Source organism: Polypterus senegalus, chromosome 6 (genome assembly GCF_016835505.1).
Source record: "Polypterus senegalus isolate Bchr_013 chromosome 6, ASM1683550v1, whole genome shotgun sequence".
NCBI lineage: Eukaryota > Metazoa > Chordata > Cladistia > Polypteriformes > Polypteridae > Polypterus > Polypterus senegalus.
Window position 1 is genome coordinate 193,449,052 of NC_053159.1, and position 18,178 is coordinate 193,467,229.

At 54.1% G+C, this 18,178-nt stretch overlaps 1 protein-coding gene across 3 annotated transcripts in view; it reads left to right on the top strand.

Moving 5' to 3' along the window:
• The window catches only part of ino80db (INO80 complex subunit Db), a 28,734-nt gene extending 15,777 nt beyond the window's left edge, over positions 1-12,957 (top strand). For 2 of the 3 annotated variants that reach the window (XM_039757871.1, XM_039757873.1), the window contains exons 2-10: positions 3,296-3,542; positions 3,626-4,398; positions 4,497-4,599; positions 10,556-10,780; positions 10,867-10,976; positions 11,082-11,215; positions 11,299-11,507; positions 11,580-11,737; positions 11,821-12,957. In XM_039757871.1, coding sequence (XP_039613805.1) covers positions 3,325-3,542; positions 3,626-4,398; positions 4,497-4,599; positions 10,556-10,780; positions 10,867-10,976; positions 11,082-11,215; positions 11,299-11,507; positions 11,580-11,737; positions 11,821-12,884 — 2,994 coding nt within the window. In that variant the 5' untranslated portion in view covers positions 3,296-3,324 and the 3' untranslated portion in view covers positions 12,885-12,957. The remainder of the gene's footprint in view (positions 1-3,295; positions 3,543-3,625; positions 4,399-4,496; positions 4,600-10,555; positions 10,781-10,866; positions 10,977-11,081; positions 11,216-11,298; positions 11,508-11,579; positions 11,738-11,820) is intronic. The other variant, XM_039757874.1, reaches the window with a different exon arrangement.
• Positions 12,958-18,178: the final 5,221 nt, after the last annotated feature.

The following is an 18,178-nucleotide window of genomic DNA, read 5'->3' on the forward strand; positions in this document are numbered from 1 at the left end:
GCCGCAGTGTCCTTCATAATGGCACTCGCTTCTGTCTGGGCCAGAAGACGCCCCATAAGCGAGCCAGTGGCCCGCCACACCACGCTGGACATCACAGGATTTATAGGACATTCTTGTCAGCGTTTATCAGGCTGGCCTGCCACCTGTCTCGAATGAAGGAAATTGGAGGAATGCTAGAAGTGATTGACGGCGTGACGCTCCTGTGACATGGGCCCTGGTAACCATGAGGGGTAATGCCAGGGTGCGAGTCCCTGGGGGGCCATCGGCTAATGGCATGTTGTAGTGTTGCAGCAGAAGAATATGAGTTACTAATAATGACAGAGAGGACCTTCCATAATGGCCGACAGTAATACCTTGGAGTGCCTGTCCGCTAATGAGACACGGCGTAATGGCGTGATATGGCCGCTGCCGTGACCTCCTGTCTTTGTAGTGTCAATGTCAGGCCGGCAGTTTTCTTTGTTGCTAATGGGAGCAGAAGTGTTTTGACAGGAGCAGGCCATTCTGCTGAACCTCGCTCATCCTTCTTCTCCTCGGCAGAATGCCAAGGTGAGATTTGGTGGTCCCCGGGTGACAGTCCTAACCCCTGGAACAGATTTCGCATACCCACAATTCCCTGCGTGACGATGTACTTTGTCACGTTAATGTGAAATTCCCTGTGACCAGTGGGGACGTGTGCCCCGAGGCCCTTGACGTTCATCCTTCGTGAGCGGCTCCGCATTGAAGGTTTTATTGCACTTCCTAATTAAATGCGTCCATTTGGTCTTTAATGAAACTTCTCCATATTAGTTAGTGAAGGCTGACCTCCTCATCTCCGTCCGTATCACCTGCCTGCTAGCGGCTCGCCATCTTCTCTATTTTATTATTGCTGGCTGCTGCTGTGGTAATGACAGACGTGTGGAGATGAGGAAGACCGACGTGTGGAGATGAGGCAGTCCTGCTCCCTAATGACGGTGACGAGTTTCACTGGCCTCCGCACCTGTCAGACCTGTAAACGGCGGCCATTTATTTCCACGCGTTGTGCATTAAGCCAGCTGACGTATCTTAATTGTTGGATCGCCGCAAGCCAACGTTCCTCAGTTTGGGGCCTCTCGGCGTTACCCTGCCCCAATTTTTTACTGATTTTTGTTTAATTACACCTTCTGATCGTTTACCCCAGAAAACGGAGTCAAAAACACGGAATTGATTTCAACAGGAATAACGTGCTGCCGGACTCGGGTTTAACCGTAATTGCGTAGAATTCCCGCGCAGGCTTAGCGCTGGCCAGGGAGGTGAGGATTGTCTGCTTGCTCTTCTTGTTACCTGCAGTCGCTCTGCCATTGGTGGTCTCGCTGTGTCTCCACCGCGCGCCCCTCGTTTTCTGTCCGACCAGAGGGCTTCTGCTCCTTGGTTTCCGGTGCTCTCGGCTGTTCTCGTGCTGATGTCCCGTCTTTCTTTCTTTTTCTTCTTCCCCTCATTTAGCACTCGGGTTATTTCGTCTTTCCCTCTCAATAATCTGTAATACTCCTGCAGCCCCCAACTTCCCACCGACTTGCGTGTTTCTTAGGCCGCTGCGTACGACTCCAGCTTTCATGGTTTCTTTATTTTCAGGCCCACCCTAACCTTCTGAAGCCCACTTCGGCAGGCCCGTTGGAGCGGAGCGGAATGTCAGTTCTTTCTGTGCTTGCTTTAGTAACCTCGGTCTTCTCCTTCTTCATTTTATTGCTCAGTTTTTGTCTTTGAGCCTTAAAAGAATTCTTACTCCACTTAAAAATGGCGTGTTTTTTATATTTTACTTGTCCGTTGTGCTTTGTGGAGATGGCCAAGACAAAGTTTAAAAGTTTATGATAGAATGCCAGCCAGAGGTGCTGATCAACGGCAAACAACAACAACAACAACAACAACATTTATTTCTATAGCACATTTTCATACAAACAGTAGCTCAAAGTGCTTTACATATTAAAGAATAGAAAAATGAAAGACATAATTATAAAAAAATAAATCAACATTAACATCGAATAAGAGTAAGGTTCAATGGCCAGGGGACAGAAAAACAAAAACTCCAGACGGCTGGAGAAAAAATAAAATCTGTAGGGATTCCAGACCATGAGACCGCCCAGTCCCCTCTGGGCAAAACGATGGGGACAAACATCCTCTGGAATAAAGAACAGAATGTCATTTGACTTGTGTGGCCCAATCCAAATGTCTGTCCTCCAGTCACAGGCTCAAGGTCTGCAGTGAATGAACATCGCGAAACAGAAACTTCTGGAAACATCCGCACCCACCCTGAATTCGCATGAAAGTTGAGGATCATTCATTGGTCAACTCCAAAGCCTCCATCCCAAGTGCATTGCGTTTCCTGTTCGTTCGGCGCGCGTCATGAAGTCTCAACATGAAAAGTCACTTGAGACGAAGTTAGTCAACTGAATTAATGACGTCCCCTCCTTGGCGTTGAATTCCTTTTCAGAAGATGATTGTTGTCATGCGTAAGAGAAGTAGGGGGTACCGTAGGGGGTACGTCGGGTGTCCACCGCGTCACTGCAGCAGATTTGGGACACGTCCTCCGTGTGACGTGTTTGGAGACACCGTCAGGGCAGCACAAGTGTGTGTCTTTGCACGGGTGGGTGGGCCGCCAGTGTCTGATCCACACGTTCAGTGCGGCGGGCCCTTGTGTCATCGTGGGCTACCACCACAGCACCAGGCTTGGCGACCTCCACGTTTCCCTGGCGGTTGCTGCATTGTGATCGATGCTTAGTGGGCTGACGTCTTGCGTGTCCTTCTACTTGATTGCACCGACTTGCGCCACGGTGGTCTCTGTAGCAGCCGAACGCACCAGGCCTGTCACGGCGGTTTGCTCGTGCAGTGTGGCGTGTCGGGTTGACTACCCATGTCCGCTTCTGATGCCCAGTTCACTCTCGCTGCTTTCCACTAATGGTTGAGGTTCCGGTGTTCCTTCCACGTTTCCTTTTTTCATTTGGGCCGTCGTGAGTTTCGCTGCTTCACTTTATTCAGGAGGTTTTAGACGTGGCAAACGTCAGATGCAAGGGTGCCAAACAATGTGGGCACCAGCAGCACAAAGTGACCCCAGCCCTGGTTTAGGTAGTGCTGGCCCGTGGTGGGCTCTTGTGTGTCAATCAGGTGTCTGTCGGTGGAGATGGGTCATTTAAGGGTGCTGAGCCTGCGTATTACCGTAGACGCTGGCGCACGAGGGGCTTCACTGGGCCCATGTGCCACGTGGTTTGTGCTCTCTGACTTCTCCTACGGTGACCACCAAAGTTAAAGATGTCTGACCTGTGTCTTGTCCTCCCTCTCTCATCAGCTGATGTTCACAAGGACAAGAGTCACGTGATGTACGAAGGCAAACACATTCACTTCTCGGAGGTGGACAATAAGCCATTGTGCTCGTACAGCCCCAAGCTCTGCAAGCAGCGCCGACTCAACGGCTACGCCTTCTGTATCCGCCACGTCCTCGAAGACAAGACTGCGCCCTTCAAGCAATGTGAATATGTGGCAAAGTACAACAGCCAGCGCTGTACCAACCCCATCCCCAAGTCGGAGGACCGCAGGTGAGTCTCGGCCGGGCTGAGGGGGGTCTCCCGTGGGCTTGACTCGCCCGCCTCAATATCTCGTCTTCCGTTCCTCCCTACAGGTACTGCAACAGTCATCTGCAGGTCCTCGGCTTCATCCCAAAGAAGGAGCGCAAGAAAAAGAATGACGCCATGGAGGAACTGCGGCCACGCTCTCACCTGGAGTCGGTGGCGCTCAACATCACGGTGCCCTCGTTTCCCCTGAAGACCCCCAACGGGCTGGACGAGCCGGTGCCGTCGCCCCCGAGCGTCCGGCCGCTGGCGCACTTCCCCGACGTTGAGCTCCTCGACCCCTTTGCCTTCAATGAGGAAGAGGCAGAGGGCGAGGAAGCCGCTTCCAGGAAAGGCTCGGCTGTCAGGAAGAAACTGCAGAGCAAGCTGGCCCTGAATCAGCGCCTTCGCTTGGGGGATGCCATGCCAGAAATTGTCCGAATCCAAGCAGAGCACTTTAGCCCCTCGCCGGCACCTTGCACCCCTCTTCAGCTGCACCCACCTTCCCCACAGTGCACCCAGATCCAGCCCTCCGCTCCGTCCCCTCGCCCGTTTCCCCTGCCCCTCCCGGTCATCTGCAAGCCGCCTCCGCCTCCGAGCGGTGCCCAGCTGGCGCCGGCCCAGACCAACAGCCACTCTCCCAGCAAGAAGCCGGCTGGTGGCGCGTCATTCCTGCTGCCGAGCTCCGGGCCTGCCCCTCTGGTGGACTCTGTGAAAGCCAGCAGCGTCATCCTGAAGCCCAGCAAGTTCACTCCGCCGCCGGCCTGCCTGAGCCGACTGCAGAGACTGGTCAAACTGTGCACACAGCACCAGCAGCAGGAAGGAGACCTGTTCCCTCACTTAGGTATGGCGGGGGGGCAGCGCTGGCCTGGCATCGCTCTGAGCCAGGTGTGCCACTACTGCCTTGTGCGCCTCTCACGGTGTCCCCTCTTGAACTTGCAGGTCTCGACTGGTCGGAGGACAGCGCGGAGGACGATGAGGAGGCTGAGCACATGCCGCCATATCATTACACCTGGAGGTTACGTGAGAGGTACTTGCAGGACAGGTGTGTGTGGTGTACCAGTCGGGGGGGGTTGGGGTGTGGGGGGCATGCCATTCATCTGTCTGATTTGATTCTTTCATTCAAGTGATTCGTTTGAATTGGCAGCAGGGCCTGGGAAATCTCTGTGCTAGATGGTGGGTCTCCCCAAAATGGGTGCAAACGTCTAATCGGATAATTCATGTACAGTGCCTGTAGACCAGGGGTCCTGGGGACCCCCTTCCAACCAGCTTCTGTTTTTAATTGGATTCCTTTCCCAAGTTCTGTGTTTTGGGAACAATCTAGAAATTAGAAAACTAAAAAAAAATCTATTAACGTACCAAGTGTGTGCTTGGCGTGTGTGTGTGTGTGTGCTTGGCGTGTGTGTGTGCGCGCGTGCCCTGCTGTGGGCTGGCGCCCTGCTCGGGATTGGCTCCAGCAGACCCCCCGTGACCCTGTAGTTGGGATATAGCAGGTTGGAGGATGATTGGATAGATATATCTATTAATGTACCAAGCAGTTAGATGGGAATAATGCATTGTTTTCATTCTAACAATATTTTCATCCTGATTTTCATTGTACTTTTAAATTGTTACTAATTAGTGGGTCTGACGCTAAAGTAGTTGAAGCCTTTCGTGATTCTGTGCGGTTTGCCCGGGTGTCTGCTCTGCTCGCTTTTAGTTGTCATTATTAACGACACGATGAAGGGGGCAAAATAGAAGGAAATGAAATCTCTCGCATAGTGTGTTTGACGGGGGGCCCGACACTAATTACTCGTTTTAAATGGAATTCGTTATAACAAACCAAACTCCGTCTATTAAAGTAATAGTGATTTATTGAAGTAAATATGCGCTTAGCTCATAAAGAAAACATACGTGAAGTACAATACACTATTTTCTAAGAAAGTCCAAAATACTTTTTTGTTTTAAACTTTGTAATCTAGGGCATGACGGTGGCGCAGTGGGTAGCGCTGCTGCCTCGCAGTTAGGAGACCCGGGTGGAGTCTGCATGTTCTCCCTATGTCTGCTTCGGTTTCCTCCCACAGTCCAAAGACATGCTGGTTAGGTGCATTGGTGACCCTGGTGTGTGCTTGGTGTGTGTGTGTGTGCCCTGCGGTGGGCTGGCACCCTGCCTGGGGTTTGTTCCTGCCTTGTGCCCTGTGCTGGCTGGGATTGGCTCCATAGCAGCTTTGGATTCGTGATCAGCCCCTTACAGAAACCCTCGCCCTCCTGCTCAGGTCCAGCCAGTCATCTTGCAGGTCACACACCACCTGACCTCAGTGTAGCGGTTCTGACGACTTCAGAGTAAACCCAGCAGTTCCTTGGGGGTCCCTCTGCCAGCCCCTCAAAGGCTTCCCCATGGACGAAAGGTGCAGGATAAAGTTGTGGAAAGGCACAAGTTAGGCGAAGGAGGACACAAAGACTTTGGAGGCTCTAGTGGTCTTTCCGAGTACTGTTCGGAGCATTAAGCACCAGCAGCACCTCGTAGGCCAAGAGGATGTTGAGGAGGGAAGAGAGATGCGATTGGTCAGTCAGTGTGTGTGAGAAGGACCTCACAAGCTGCTTTACACAGCGCTGGCCTGTATGGCAGGGTGGCACGAAGGACGCCTCTTATAAGAATGTCTTGTTTGTTGGATTTTGGGGGAACCAAAAGATTGTGATGCCAGGTGACAACACGTCTTATGGTCACCAGGATCGAACTGGAGATTTGGACTGAACTCCAGAGGCAATGCCCTGTGCCTCCCATTTAGCATGCTGGCGGCAGCAACATTATTTGGTGGAGGAGACTGGACGATTGGCCGGGATTAACAGGAAAAGTCGATGCTGCCAGTTACACCCAAATTCTTGAGGAAAACCTGCGGCCTTCTGCCAGAGCGCTGAAGATGGGCAGGAGGCTCACGGCCCCAAATGCAGTGCCCAGAAAACAGCGTTACCTCTTAAGGGCAGGAAAGTGAATGTCCTTGAGCGGCCAAGTCGGAGCGCTGACTCAAAGCCGATCTGTGGGTGGACTTGAAGAGAGCCCACCAGGTCTACGAGGAAGAAGGGGCAAGGAGACCCCCGTCTAGGTGGGCAAGGCAGTATTTAATAAGGAGGCTGATCACTTCTCCCACCCTGTTGTTCATCGTAGCTTTTTATTTTGTATTGGTTTTCAGAGATGTTGCCTTTTTCTTGTTACGCGAATGTTGTTGGGCAGAAAGTGTAAATAAAACGACTTTCAAACGGGGGGGGCTTGACGTGGGGCTGTCAGACGAAAGACGTGACTACTTCCAAAGGGTATCGTAGCTGTCCTACCACATATAATAAATTATACACTCATGGGCATACATATCGGCACCCCTGCCCACCTCCCAGAAAACGGCCTCAATTCCAAATGCTTTGGTGGTCTTCACCTGTTTATTTTTGTTCCTTTTCTTTGCATTGGAACAACACAGAAGAGAAGAGGGTCCAATCTGCTCACTCCACAAATGGACTGGGCACAGTTAGTGGCACCTTTCCAAAATTGTAAGAAATAACTGGATTTCAGTCAACTGATGCTCCTTTCATTTGTATGTAAACTCGCCTGCGGCCAGTAACTGGTGCTGGCCGCGTACAAACCTCGCCAGTACAAATGGAGGAGCGTTGACTCCATCTTTGTGTCTGCACGTTGCACACTGAGCATGGAGAAAACAAGAAGAGCAAAGAATTATCTGAGAATCCAAATTGTGGAAGAGCACCTCGAGGCTACAAGTCCATCTCCATAGATCTTCACGTCTCTGTGTCCACGGCAATGCAGCGATCCTCCCTGGACGTGGCCGGAAGATTGCAGTGAAGGAGTGTTTGTTTGGGACTTGACTGAGGTTCTTAATCCTCCATTCAAAGTTGGGCTTACCTGAAGACACAGACCGGTACAAACAAGAGTGTCACCTCACAAGGTGGGCCACTGCCATCTGAATGAAATGGGACACTATGGCTAGAGACCCAGGAGGACCCCAGTGCTGACACAGAGACGTAAAAAAAGCCAGACTGGAGTTAAAAAAAAAAAACGAAATCTTACCTGGAGAAGCCAGCATCCTTTGGACAGATGAAAGAAACCAAAATGGAGCGTTTTGGTAAAGCACATCATTGTACCGTTTCAAAGACAAAGCACCGTTCACGACGGTCAAGCGTGGTGGGGGCTCACTGATACTTTTGGGGGTGTCATTGTGCTTCTGGCTATGTGTGTGTGTGTGTGTGTGGCATCGTGAAATCTGAAGGCTACCAAAGAATTTTGGAGTGCAGTGTGGGGGCCCGATGTCAGAAAGCTCGGGTCTCTGTCAAGAGGTCACACGTCTCCAGCAGGACAGTGACCCAAAGCATACTGGAGAGTTGGCATTAAGGAGGCCACTGCGGAGAAATCTGAACATCAGCTGGGAGAAGACGCCCTTCAGATTTAAGAGACCTGGAGTAGCTGGCGCACGATGAAGATGATGATGATGAAGAGTAGTGCTGCAGAATTCCATTAGAGGAGTGTAAGGGACTCCTTCATGGTTACAGTTATTCTTTCTGCTACCACATGTGAAGTTAAGTGTCCCAGGAATTGTCCAGGCCGTTGCTGGAGTTCTGTGTGGAAGGAAGACGATCAGATTGGGGTTTGATTTTATTCGTTTTTTGTGTTTTTCCAATGCAAACAATAGAAATAAACACAAAGACCAAGACGTTTGGAATGGGGACGGTTTTCTAAAAGATGTGCCAATGTTTTTTGGCTATGACTCTGTTTAACTGAGGGGGCTCGAGCACGACATCATGAAAACGCGTCATTTAAAATGTTCTGCTTATTTGTATTCTGTCTCCCCGACAGTGAACCACAAGAAATCTGCGCTTGGGTCTGTGTGAGGGGTTCTTTGTCAAGTCGAGTGATTTTGGAGACCTTGTCCTGCACTTGAGTCCCTCAGACACTAGAGGGCGGGCAGTGGTGCTGCTAGCCAGCTGTGCCAGCAGGAGGCGAGTTGAGACACTAGAGGGAGCTCTAGTCAGGGATGCCTTGGTGTTCTCCTTGGTAGCCATGGCGCAGACAGTGGAGTGGTGAGGTGCGATTAGCTTCAGTGGAGGTTAAGTCCTGGTTTTTGGGGGCTGTGATTGACTTCTTCACAGCACTGCACATTCAACAAAGTGTTTGCCCCCTCCCTGGTGGCCTCTGGTTTTGCGTAATTTCCACAACGAATGACCTTCAGACAAAATGCAACGTAGGAGAACAGGAACCCGAGTGAACACGTGACGTATTTTAGATCAGGACTTGCTTGGTTCAAGGAGCCCCCGTAGTCTCAATACGTGATGACTGCTTCCTGTCATGTCATGTCGGCCTTTCCACCCACTCTTGTTGGCAGAGCTTCTTCCATCCAGACGCGTTGGTAGGTTTGCGAGCGTCGAGTGCTCGTGTCAGGCGTGTGTGTGGGTTCAGGTGAGGACTTTGATGGGCTCAGAGGGTTTGGAGTGGCCCAGTCAGTTTTATTATTCTGCTGTTGAACCCAATGACTCTTCAGGTCCTGGACGGTTCACCAGATGTTCTCCTCAAGAATATCCTGGTCAAGTGCAGAATTCAAGGCTGCTTCAGTAATGGCAAATCGCATGAGCACCGCCGTGTTTTATTGTAGGTCTGATGTTCTTCCTGTTGATTGGCAGACATCAAATCAAAATCTTTGTCATTGCAGCAATGAGACATTGTCTTTTTATTCTTTTTTGGCACTTTTGTTGTACAATTACTCAAGTTAAAACTACAATAAAAAGAGAATAAAAGAAGTGCCAGAATAGTCCGTACACTCCTCCTGTACGCACGTCATATTGCAGGCTGTGTGTCGCCAGCGAGTCGTTCTCTCCGATGGCTTGTGGGTCATCGCACTGATGTGACTCTCGGACAGCTTCCACCTTGCTACTCTTTTATAAATTCCTATCTTCCTCTCGCTCTCCGTCTCATCGTGGTGTCCCGAGCGAAGCTGAGAGTCGACAGACCTGCCGTTCTTTGGCTGCTGACTCGTCGCTGTTCCCTTGGGCTCATTTTTGCAGACCAGCCTGCTCCAAGTGTTCTCCATGTGGACATAATGGCTGTCTTTACGCAAAGTGCTGTGAACCTCGGGAACACGTGTAGTTGAAGCTCCAAGAAGAATGTGGGCGAGACGCTGGGACGTCTTTGCTATTAGCTACACGGACCCTCTTGATGGACCAAGTGGTCTCCTCTCGTGTGTCCAGTGTGTTCTCATTGTGGTGCACTGCGGTCTCGGAGCCTCACCGATGGCTTAGTAACCCGCTCCTGCTTTCCTCCTCTTCTGGGATTTCCTCTGCTCCGTGCCGCCAGTTCTTCTAGAACCCTCATGGTGATGGCGGTGGGTGTGTGGTGAGTTTCAGAGGGCCGGCCGTGTTCAGTCCGCGGATTTGCGTTATCAGTTAACGTTGGTCAGCTGTTTAAGGAAATGAATGTGGGGGGCAATTACCTTTTCACACTGTGCGGCTTTGTTAGCAATTTAGAAAAAGGGGTCCCATGAGCCCTCTGGTTCCATTTTGTCATAATAGCTTGGCTTCAGATCTTTAGACAAATGTGCAGAGATGTGTGTGGTGCCAGGGTGGGTGCGAATACTTTTTCACAGCCGCGTTCAAAGGGATGCATGCGTATTGGTTTGATATCCTGTTTCTATATTTTACTTGAAATGATGGATGCAGTTGATGGTCTCCATGTTGCTCTTGGATGGTGAATGGCAGCGTTGCCCGTGAGGGAGTCCTCGTTCGCTAGCAGAGTTTCAGTTGAAAGAGTCGGGAGAATCGTCACTCAGACTGGCACTGTGCCTTTCGATACCAACTGTGCCCAAGCAGTACTGGGGTACCTCTCTGAATCAATTTGCTGGTGCCCACCAATTGATTCATATGACTCGCTGACTCGCGCCCTGTGCAAAAAGAGCGAATCGGCCGTCTCCAGCGCCAGTTGGTGTGGTGCCCGGACTCGGCCTCACAGGAGTCGTTTTCTTGCCTGCCCACAGCTCAGAGGATGAAGTCGGCTCCCTGCGGAGCCATCGACTGGCCCGACTTTGCACTTATCTGCAGCAGAAGTACAAGCACCTATGCCGCCTGGAGAGGGCGGCCACACGGCAGAAGAGGTGCCGCTACGCTTTCCGGAAGGCGTTGCTCCACGCAGCCAGCAAGGACCCGGACTGCACTGGACAGCTGATTCAGGAACTCAGGACGGCCTCTCGGGCTCACAGCAGGTACAGCCGGTTAGCTGCTCGGCCGCCCACGGGGCCCCCGCCAACTTCTTTTTGAGACCCTCACCTCTCCCTTTTCTGTTTTTCAGTCCGCGGCCCCCAGAACAGAGAGAGATGGCGCCTGCGTTGTGCTTGGGCAGCAATAAGGGGCAGGCGTGCACAACTCCTGCGCTGCCCTACACTCGGCACTGCTTTCAGCGTATCCTTTGTGCGCGCTACGGGGAGGCGTCTGAAGGTGGGCTTGCGGGTCGCTTCTGGCTATCCTCACGTATCCCATGATGCTTTCCTTGACCCTTGTTCTCAGACATCCTCCTGAACCGCTCCCAGCAGCTCTTCTCGAGCTGCACAGCCAAGTTCGCCGACGGCCAGCAGTGCTCTGTACCCGTCTTTGACATCACGCACCAGACCCCGCTGTGTGAAGAGCACGCCAAGAAGATGGTGAGCCGTGCCCGTCAAACTTCACTCCATTGCCTTGCCCTCTTGCTGTTTTGTCTGGCTGACGGCCGCGTTTGTGCCCACAGGACAATTTTCTAAGAGGTGACAGCAATCGCAAAGTACAGCACCAGCAGCAGAGAAAGCCCCGGCGGAAAACAAAACCTCCAGCACTCACCAAAAAACACAAGAAGAAGCGGAGGAGAGGGCCGCGGCGGCCCCAGAAGCCCATCCCACCCGCTGTGCCGCAGGGCAATCTGGGCATGCCCTCCAGCCTAACACTGCCCGCCAGCATCAGGTAACTGGGCGCCGTGGGCGGCACCGGGGCTGGAGGGGGTGCCGGAGCTGCTAATGCCAACTTCTTTTGCAGAAGCCCCTCCACGCCGGAGCTGAGCACAGACGAACTCCCCGACGACATCACCAACGACATGCCGGACATTCCCAACGACCTGGAGCTCAATCAGGAGGACTTCTCGGACGTTCTGCCCCGGCTGCCCGACGACCTGCAGGATTTTGACCTTTTTGAAGGTAGGCCCCCTCGTCCCGGCAGCCCCGAGTCGCGTCACGGGCTCCTTCCCGTCCGCTAATTACGCCCTCTTGGTGTCCCGCAGGTAAGAACGGCGAGCTGCTGCCCACGACCGAGGAGGCGGAGGAGCTGGAGCGAGCCTTGCAAGCCATGACCTCTTACACGGCCTCCCTGGAGTGCCTGAGCTCCATAGGGGGCCTGACCCAGCCCGATGGCGTGGGGGTCTTCTCTGGCGCGGCCGTCGGCGGAGGCGGCATGGCATCCTTGAGCCGCGCAGTGACCGGCGCCGAGCTGGGAGACCTTCTAAATGGCCGCATCCCGACCGAGAACTTTACCAGCCTGGAGCTGGATGAGAATCTGCTTCATTCTGCCAGTGGTCAGTTCAGCGCAGCCCCCCCTCCGCCCTCCGCCACCGTCAGCCTTACCGTGGCCTCCTCCAACCCACTGCTCAGCCAGAGCCCCCTGGCAGAGCGGACGTTTCCATCTGCCTTCCCTGGGCTGCACGAGGACGAGCGCGCCTCGCCACGAAGCCATTCCTCCCACCTGCTTGGCAAAGCCGAGGATCTCCTGTCTCCGCAGCAGCCGTATGCCAGTGAACAGCCGCATTCGCCTCCTCCCAGCAGCCACTTCAGCAGTGAGCACGTCGCGCCTCTCATGAGTTCCACCATCCTGCCCGGCCAGCTGGAGGTACCCTTAAGCAGTGTGCCAGGCAACCCGCCTCGCTCCTCCTGGAACAATATCCCCATGACCCTGGCCGACCCCAGTCAGTTTGGCAACCTGTTGGCAGCCGAGGGCCACTTGATTTCCACCTCCCTGTCCACACCCCCGTCCACCTCGCACTCGGTGACCATCCAGCCCTCTGTTGCCCTTTCGGCACTGCCCCACACCAATTTCAGTGGCTTGCCCGCTGCTGTCGGCTCCTCTGCCACCCCTTCCTCGGCACACGACCTTCTGACCTCCAACCCCCCCAAACAGCAGCTTCCTCAGTTCAGTGCCGCCTTCGGCCACCAGCTGTCGTCGCACAGTGGCATCCCCAAGGACGTTCAGCCCAGCCACAGCTCCACGGCGCCCCCTGCCGGCTTTGCAGTCGCTAGCGCCACCGCCGCGAGTGCCGCCAGCGTCACGTCGCCTTTTACCGTGCAGAAGTGAGGCCGATTTGCGATGTGCCGACGCAGGATACGAGCGGCCAGGGTTTCAAACAAGTGGACACTGGGGGTCCGGGGTGGGGGATAGGGGGTGCTGCTGGGGTTCAGGGTGGGTGGGGGGAGGGGGAGGCTTTCTTTGCATCCCCTGGTGGTGGCAGAGGGGAGGCCTCGGTGGTCCTGCTCAGCAGTCCTGCACTTGGGACGCGTAGCGGCTCCTAGTGGCGAGGCAGGGCACCCACCTATTTGTCATATTTATAATCGGATTCCTTTTAAAGAAATGCCATTTGTTATGCTTTTAACTTTTTGGACAAATAAAGATCATCCTTAACGAGCAGTTGCATGCTTTATTTCTGGTGATGGTGACGCAGGGCAGGGGGTCCTCAAAGCGCTGGGCTGGCGAGGCTGGGCGCTCATCTCGCACTCTCTTGCTGCTGTTCCTTTGTTTGAAACCCTCAGCCTGGTTTAAAAAAAAAAAAAACAGGAAGATATGGGGGCCGGGTGCTGTTGGCGATCCCACGAGCGCATAGCCTGGCATATGGCTCTGCCATGTGCCTCGCCTGCCCAGGCCATTCAACCCATGGCTGTCTCGCCGACACGGGCACTTGGCTGACCGGCACGGTGTGCTGCTGCTGCTGCTGCTGCTGAAAGTGCCACTTTGTACCCGGTGTCACCTTTGCCAAATCGGCTCGGCTTCAGCCTTGGAGTCCAATCCTTCCTATGGTGCTTTCTTCAAACTCGGGGCTGGAAGGGAACGTAAAGATTAGTAGTTTGCGTGGCTCTCGGTCGGCGGCAGAATTGCAGCGGGATGCCATCCCAACATAACCGCCAGCCATGCCGTGGATTCGAGCGGCCTAGGGCGGGCATCCCGTTGGGTCTCTGGACCGGGTAGGCGATGTCAGTAGTGGGGTTGAGGAGCCTGGCGGGCACCCCTTGTCATTCTGGGACGGATTCTCCTCTGGGGTGGCAGTTCCTGCAATTCCTGTTTTCTTTTGCTTTGTCTTGCACAATTTCTGGAGAGCTTGCTGTTTAGGGAGGCCCGTGATGCCGATACAAGAAGTGCCTCTGATGCTCCGAACAACGTGTGTCAAGTCGGCGTCCCAGGGTCCTCGTCCCAGGGTCCTCGTCCTGTTCCTTTTTGGTGGAGGAGGCCGCTGCGTGATCAGGTTAGAACTGTAGTTTAATGAAGAAGCCAATCTCTTTCTTTTTTTTGCTTCAGCTTTGTTCCCTTCACAAAGCCTACCCCGTCCCCTCAGCGCCCCCCACCGGACAGGTCGACTTGGCGGACTTGCACTAATGCGGCAGCCGAGGAGGCACTCGCCGGTCACAATGTTACTGCTGCAATAACTGAAGGCCACGAGGCCTTCGTCCACCCCCTTTTGAGTTTGGGCCGTGCCACCCGTGCCCCAATACCCAGCCCTGTCGAGTGCGTGTCGTCTGTCCTGTCGGTCCACTGCCCCCAATAATAAAGCAGATACCTCTGAGTGGCTGGTGTCGGCCGCGGCTCCCCGTTCCTCTTCTCGTTGAATGTACTGTACTCCTGGGACGAGCTAATCCTGATCGAGTCACCTTTTGTTATTGGTCCTTGTTTAATTTGTTTAACGTATTTTTTGTATACAAAGGTTTACATTTTTATGTATATTTTTCTTGTGTATAAATGCTGTAATATGTGTATAAACACTCGTATGTAATATCTGTATATAGTGTGCCACATATGGATCTTTGTTTTTTGGATGTACAAATAAAACTTGCTGTGAGCTGTTCATGCTGCCCGCTGCGGGGGCCTCTGGCCGAGCTCTGGAGGAGGGTGGTGGTGTGTGCCCGCGTGCAGTGCCACCCCCCCCGTGTCGGGTCGGGTGCTCGCCATCTGCCTCTGACCCAAGTGCCCGTTCATCTACTTGCTTCCTTGGCTGGCATTGGCCGACCAGTCCCTTGGTAAACTTCCCCCTGGTGGCAGGGCTCGGTACTCCCTCGCGGCCTTCTTTGAACAGATTCTCTCTGCTCTGTCACCCCATCTAGGGGCGGGTCCCTCCTCTGCCTTGCTGCCATGGGCCCCTCAGATGAAAGTCCCTTGCCCGTTGTACTCCCTGTCTTTCTCTGGAGGTGGCCCTTTGTAATGCTGCCTCCCCGTGTACCCTCGTTCTCTGCTCTAAGGGCAGATTCCTCCTCTCTTTCACCTGCACAGCTGAGGAGACCCCCGAATGTTACCCCCTCCCTGCTGGCCAAACTCCCCCAAAAACCACCCTGTACTGTGAGAACCCTAATAACCTGCAGCGCCGCTGCTTGAAGGCCACCACCAGAGGGCGACAGGGAGTACAAAGGACTTTGGTGTGTTGACTCTCGTATGCCCCCTGGTGGTTTGTTTTACTGCTCCACTCTCTAAACGTCTTCTCTGATGCCGTGGGTGGTCCCCCAATCTTTTACTTGTATTTCTGTGTACTCCTCTTTCTCTGTAGGCGGCCTTTTCTAATGTTACTCCCTCATCGCCCACTGGTGCTGCTGGTGGCTGTCTTATATACTCCATTGGTGGTCTACCTTACCCGCCACCCTCCATCCCCTCTAAACCTCCTCCGCTCTCAGGCTTCCCCTGCTGCCCACCCTCATTTCTACTCCTTGTCTCCCTTTGGTGGTGCGGCCTTTTTTTTTTTGGTGCCCCCAAGTCCATCACGTCTTCTGGTGGTCTGCATTGAGCCCACAAGCTAGGGATGAGCCTCCTTCACTTGTACTCTTATGCTCCCCTGCTGGTGGTCCCTGCTCTTTTGCTTTAGCTTACCACTGACCCGTTGCCCCCCCAGACCTTGGTATTCCTTATTTTACTTTTGCTTGTATTCATACTTCTTCATTCTCTGCTCCCTCACGCCACCTAGTGGTGCATCTCTCCTCTTTGTCGCTTTGCAGCCATCCTCTCTCTCTCTCTCTCTCTCTCCCTCTATCCACCCACTGCTCAGGTGGTCTCCAATGGTGGTGGTCTTCACCCCTTGACCCCCCCCCCCTCTCTCTTTAGCCATGGCCTTTTGTACCTGCGCATTGTCTCCCTGCTCCTTCTATAGGCGATTTCTGGCGTGCCAACTCTCAGACCCCATTCTGCTCCTTGTCTCCCCCTCTCGGTGCCCCTTCTGTAATGTTGTGCTCCCTGGTGGTTCCCTCTGCTCTTTCACTCGCTCGTCTGTGACTCCCCCTGGTGGTGGGCTCCTCTTAAATATCCCCATCTATGCCTCGGTGGTGACAGGCCTCCTCCCTCGTGTCCCCCTACGTGATGGAGGTGACAGCTCCACCTTATGAACTGCTCTCTGATGGCCGAGGACAGTGGCTGCCACCCTTTTTATCACCTGATTGTTTCCATGGTGACTTTTCAGATTGCGCCGTAATTTGCATTAAAATGGAAATAAGCCCCTGTCGCTCTCGCCGTCCTCTCTGTGCACTTTATTTTCCCCGTGGTGACTGTCACTTTTATCGAGGACAGCCTGTAATGTGGCCTTAGCTTGGCTGACTCCCGATTGTCTCACTTCTCGTTGCCTTTGCCCCTTTTTCGTGCACACGCCTGGCATGAGCGGCCTCCACAGTGCTGAACGATAGACAGTTGGCCCATTCAGCCTCTAGATGGCACTGGACTGCCACCGTGCTGCCCAGGCGCAGGCCTGACTGGTCCCTGCACCCTTCTGTGCCTCTCATGGCCGCTGACGGTTTGTTGTTGAGGTCTGTGGGCATCAGGTTGGCATCTAATATGGCATCTGGGGAGGAGCCTGGCCGGCACCCATGGATACCTGTTGTGAATGTCTGTACCTACCTGCCCTTAGATGGGATGTCCTCACCTGCATTGTGTGCCCGCTCGGTGCCAGTGATACCTGAGGGAGTGCACAGCAGTGGTGTTGCCACGCGACGGTCCGAGCTCTCAGCCCCGTGTCTGCTGGCCCACCTTTGACCCACTTGCTCGTTTTTTTGTGTATTGCCCTCACAAGACGGGTCACTACCGTACATCCATGCCATGAGGGCACAGGCCGCACCCCGACGGACTGGGATGGGCACCTCGTTGCACTGGCACTTTTATTTCCGCTGCTGGGACCCACACTGCTCTCATCTAATTAGGTGCCTGTGTGCCCAACACCTTTAATTGCCATCTTGGCACCTCTCGATGTCACCTGCACTCTCGGGAGTCACTGCTAAGTAAACAGGTGGCACACGTGCTGCTGGACGACAGGCTGAGGCAATGGGGGACAGAGGGGATTTCTCGACGGGTGGCGGGGGTCGAGTTCATAGAAATGGAAAGTTGGTGCTACTGGCACCCATTCCTGAAGCCATGGCTGCCCATGCAACTCTGCTGCCATTTGGACGAAGCCGTCTGCACGCTGTCCCTCTGCGGCCATCGTGGCCGGATGTGCTGTCCCCGCAGCGTGATTAGTGTGTGCGGCGCCTCTCCCCGAGTCCTTGTCCTCGTGCCAACTCGCGGCGCATTGCAGGCGTCGGCCCGGCCGCCCCCCGGGACACCAGGGAGCAGCCGCCGGGCAGCCGTGCCGAGAAAATGAGGTCCTCCTGGCCAGTTCATATACAGAGGGTGGGCAGTAGGGGTCAGCTGCACTGCTGAGTGGGGAAATGGGCCCCCAGGGACCCCCAGAAGATAATAAAGCAGCCGAGTGGAGGCAGAGGATAATGGCTTTATCAGAAGGGGTCTGACTGGCGGGGGGTGGGGGGGGCCACCGTGGACAGCTGTGTTTGTCCGGCCGGACGCTTGGTGGGGTGTTTTTATTGTTTCTGCTCCTTTTGTGTGCCCGTTTGGGCTGGCATGGGAGCACCTGGTGCATATGTGAGGGTGGACATGGCAGAGTGTCTGGTAACCCAATGGCAGTGCAAGTGACAAGGCAGCGTGACACTCCTGAGCAGCACCTGAGTGGGTGGGGATGAGAGAGGAAGAAGTGGGCACCTTTAGGATGTGCCAGGTATGGCATGCACAGAGGGTGAGGGGCTGGTGACAGGAGAGTAAAGGCACAGAGTGCAGGTGGGCAGAGACTTTTAATGAGGGGAGTGCAGGTGAGAAGCTATGGCAATCAGTGCAAGTCTGCACCTGGGTAGAGGTGGGCATGAAAATGGAGGCGAGTGTCACCTGCACGTCACTGAAGGAGAGAAGTCGGAGGGCAGGAGTGTGTGTGTGTGTGTGTCCACCAGAGTACACGTTACGGGCGAGGGAGGGTGGAGACGCAGCTGTTTTTGGTTCTAGGGTGTGCCCAGGTGAGACTGCGGGCAGGTGTGCCCGTCGCCAGGCACCGAATGAGTGTACCTGATTCACCCCTAGCTTAGTGCAAGGAG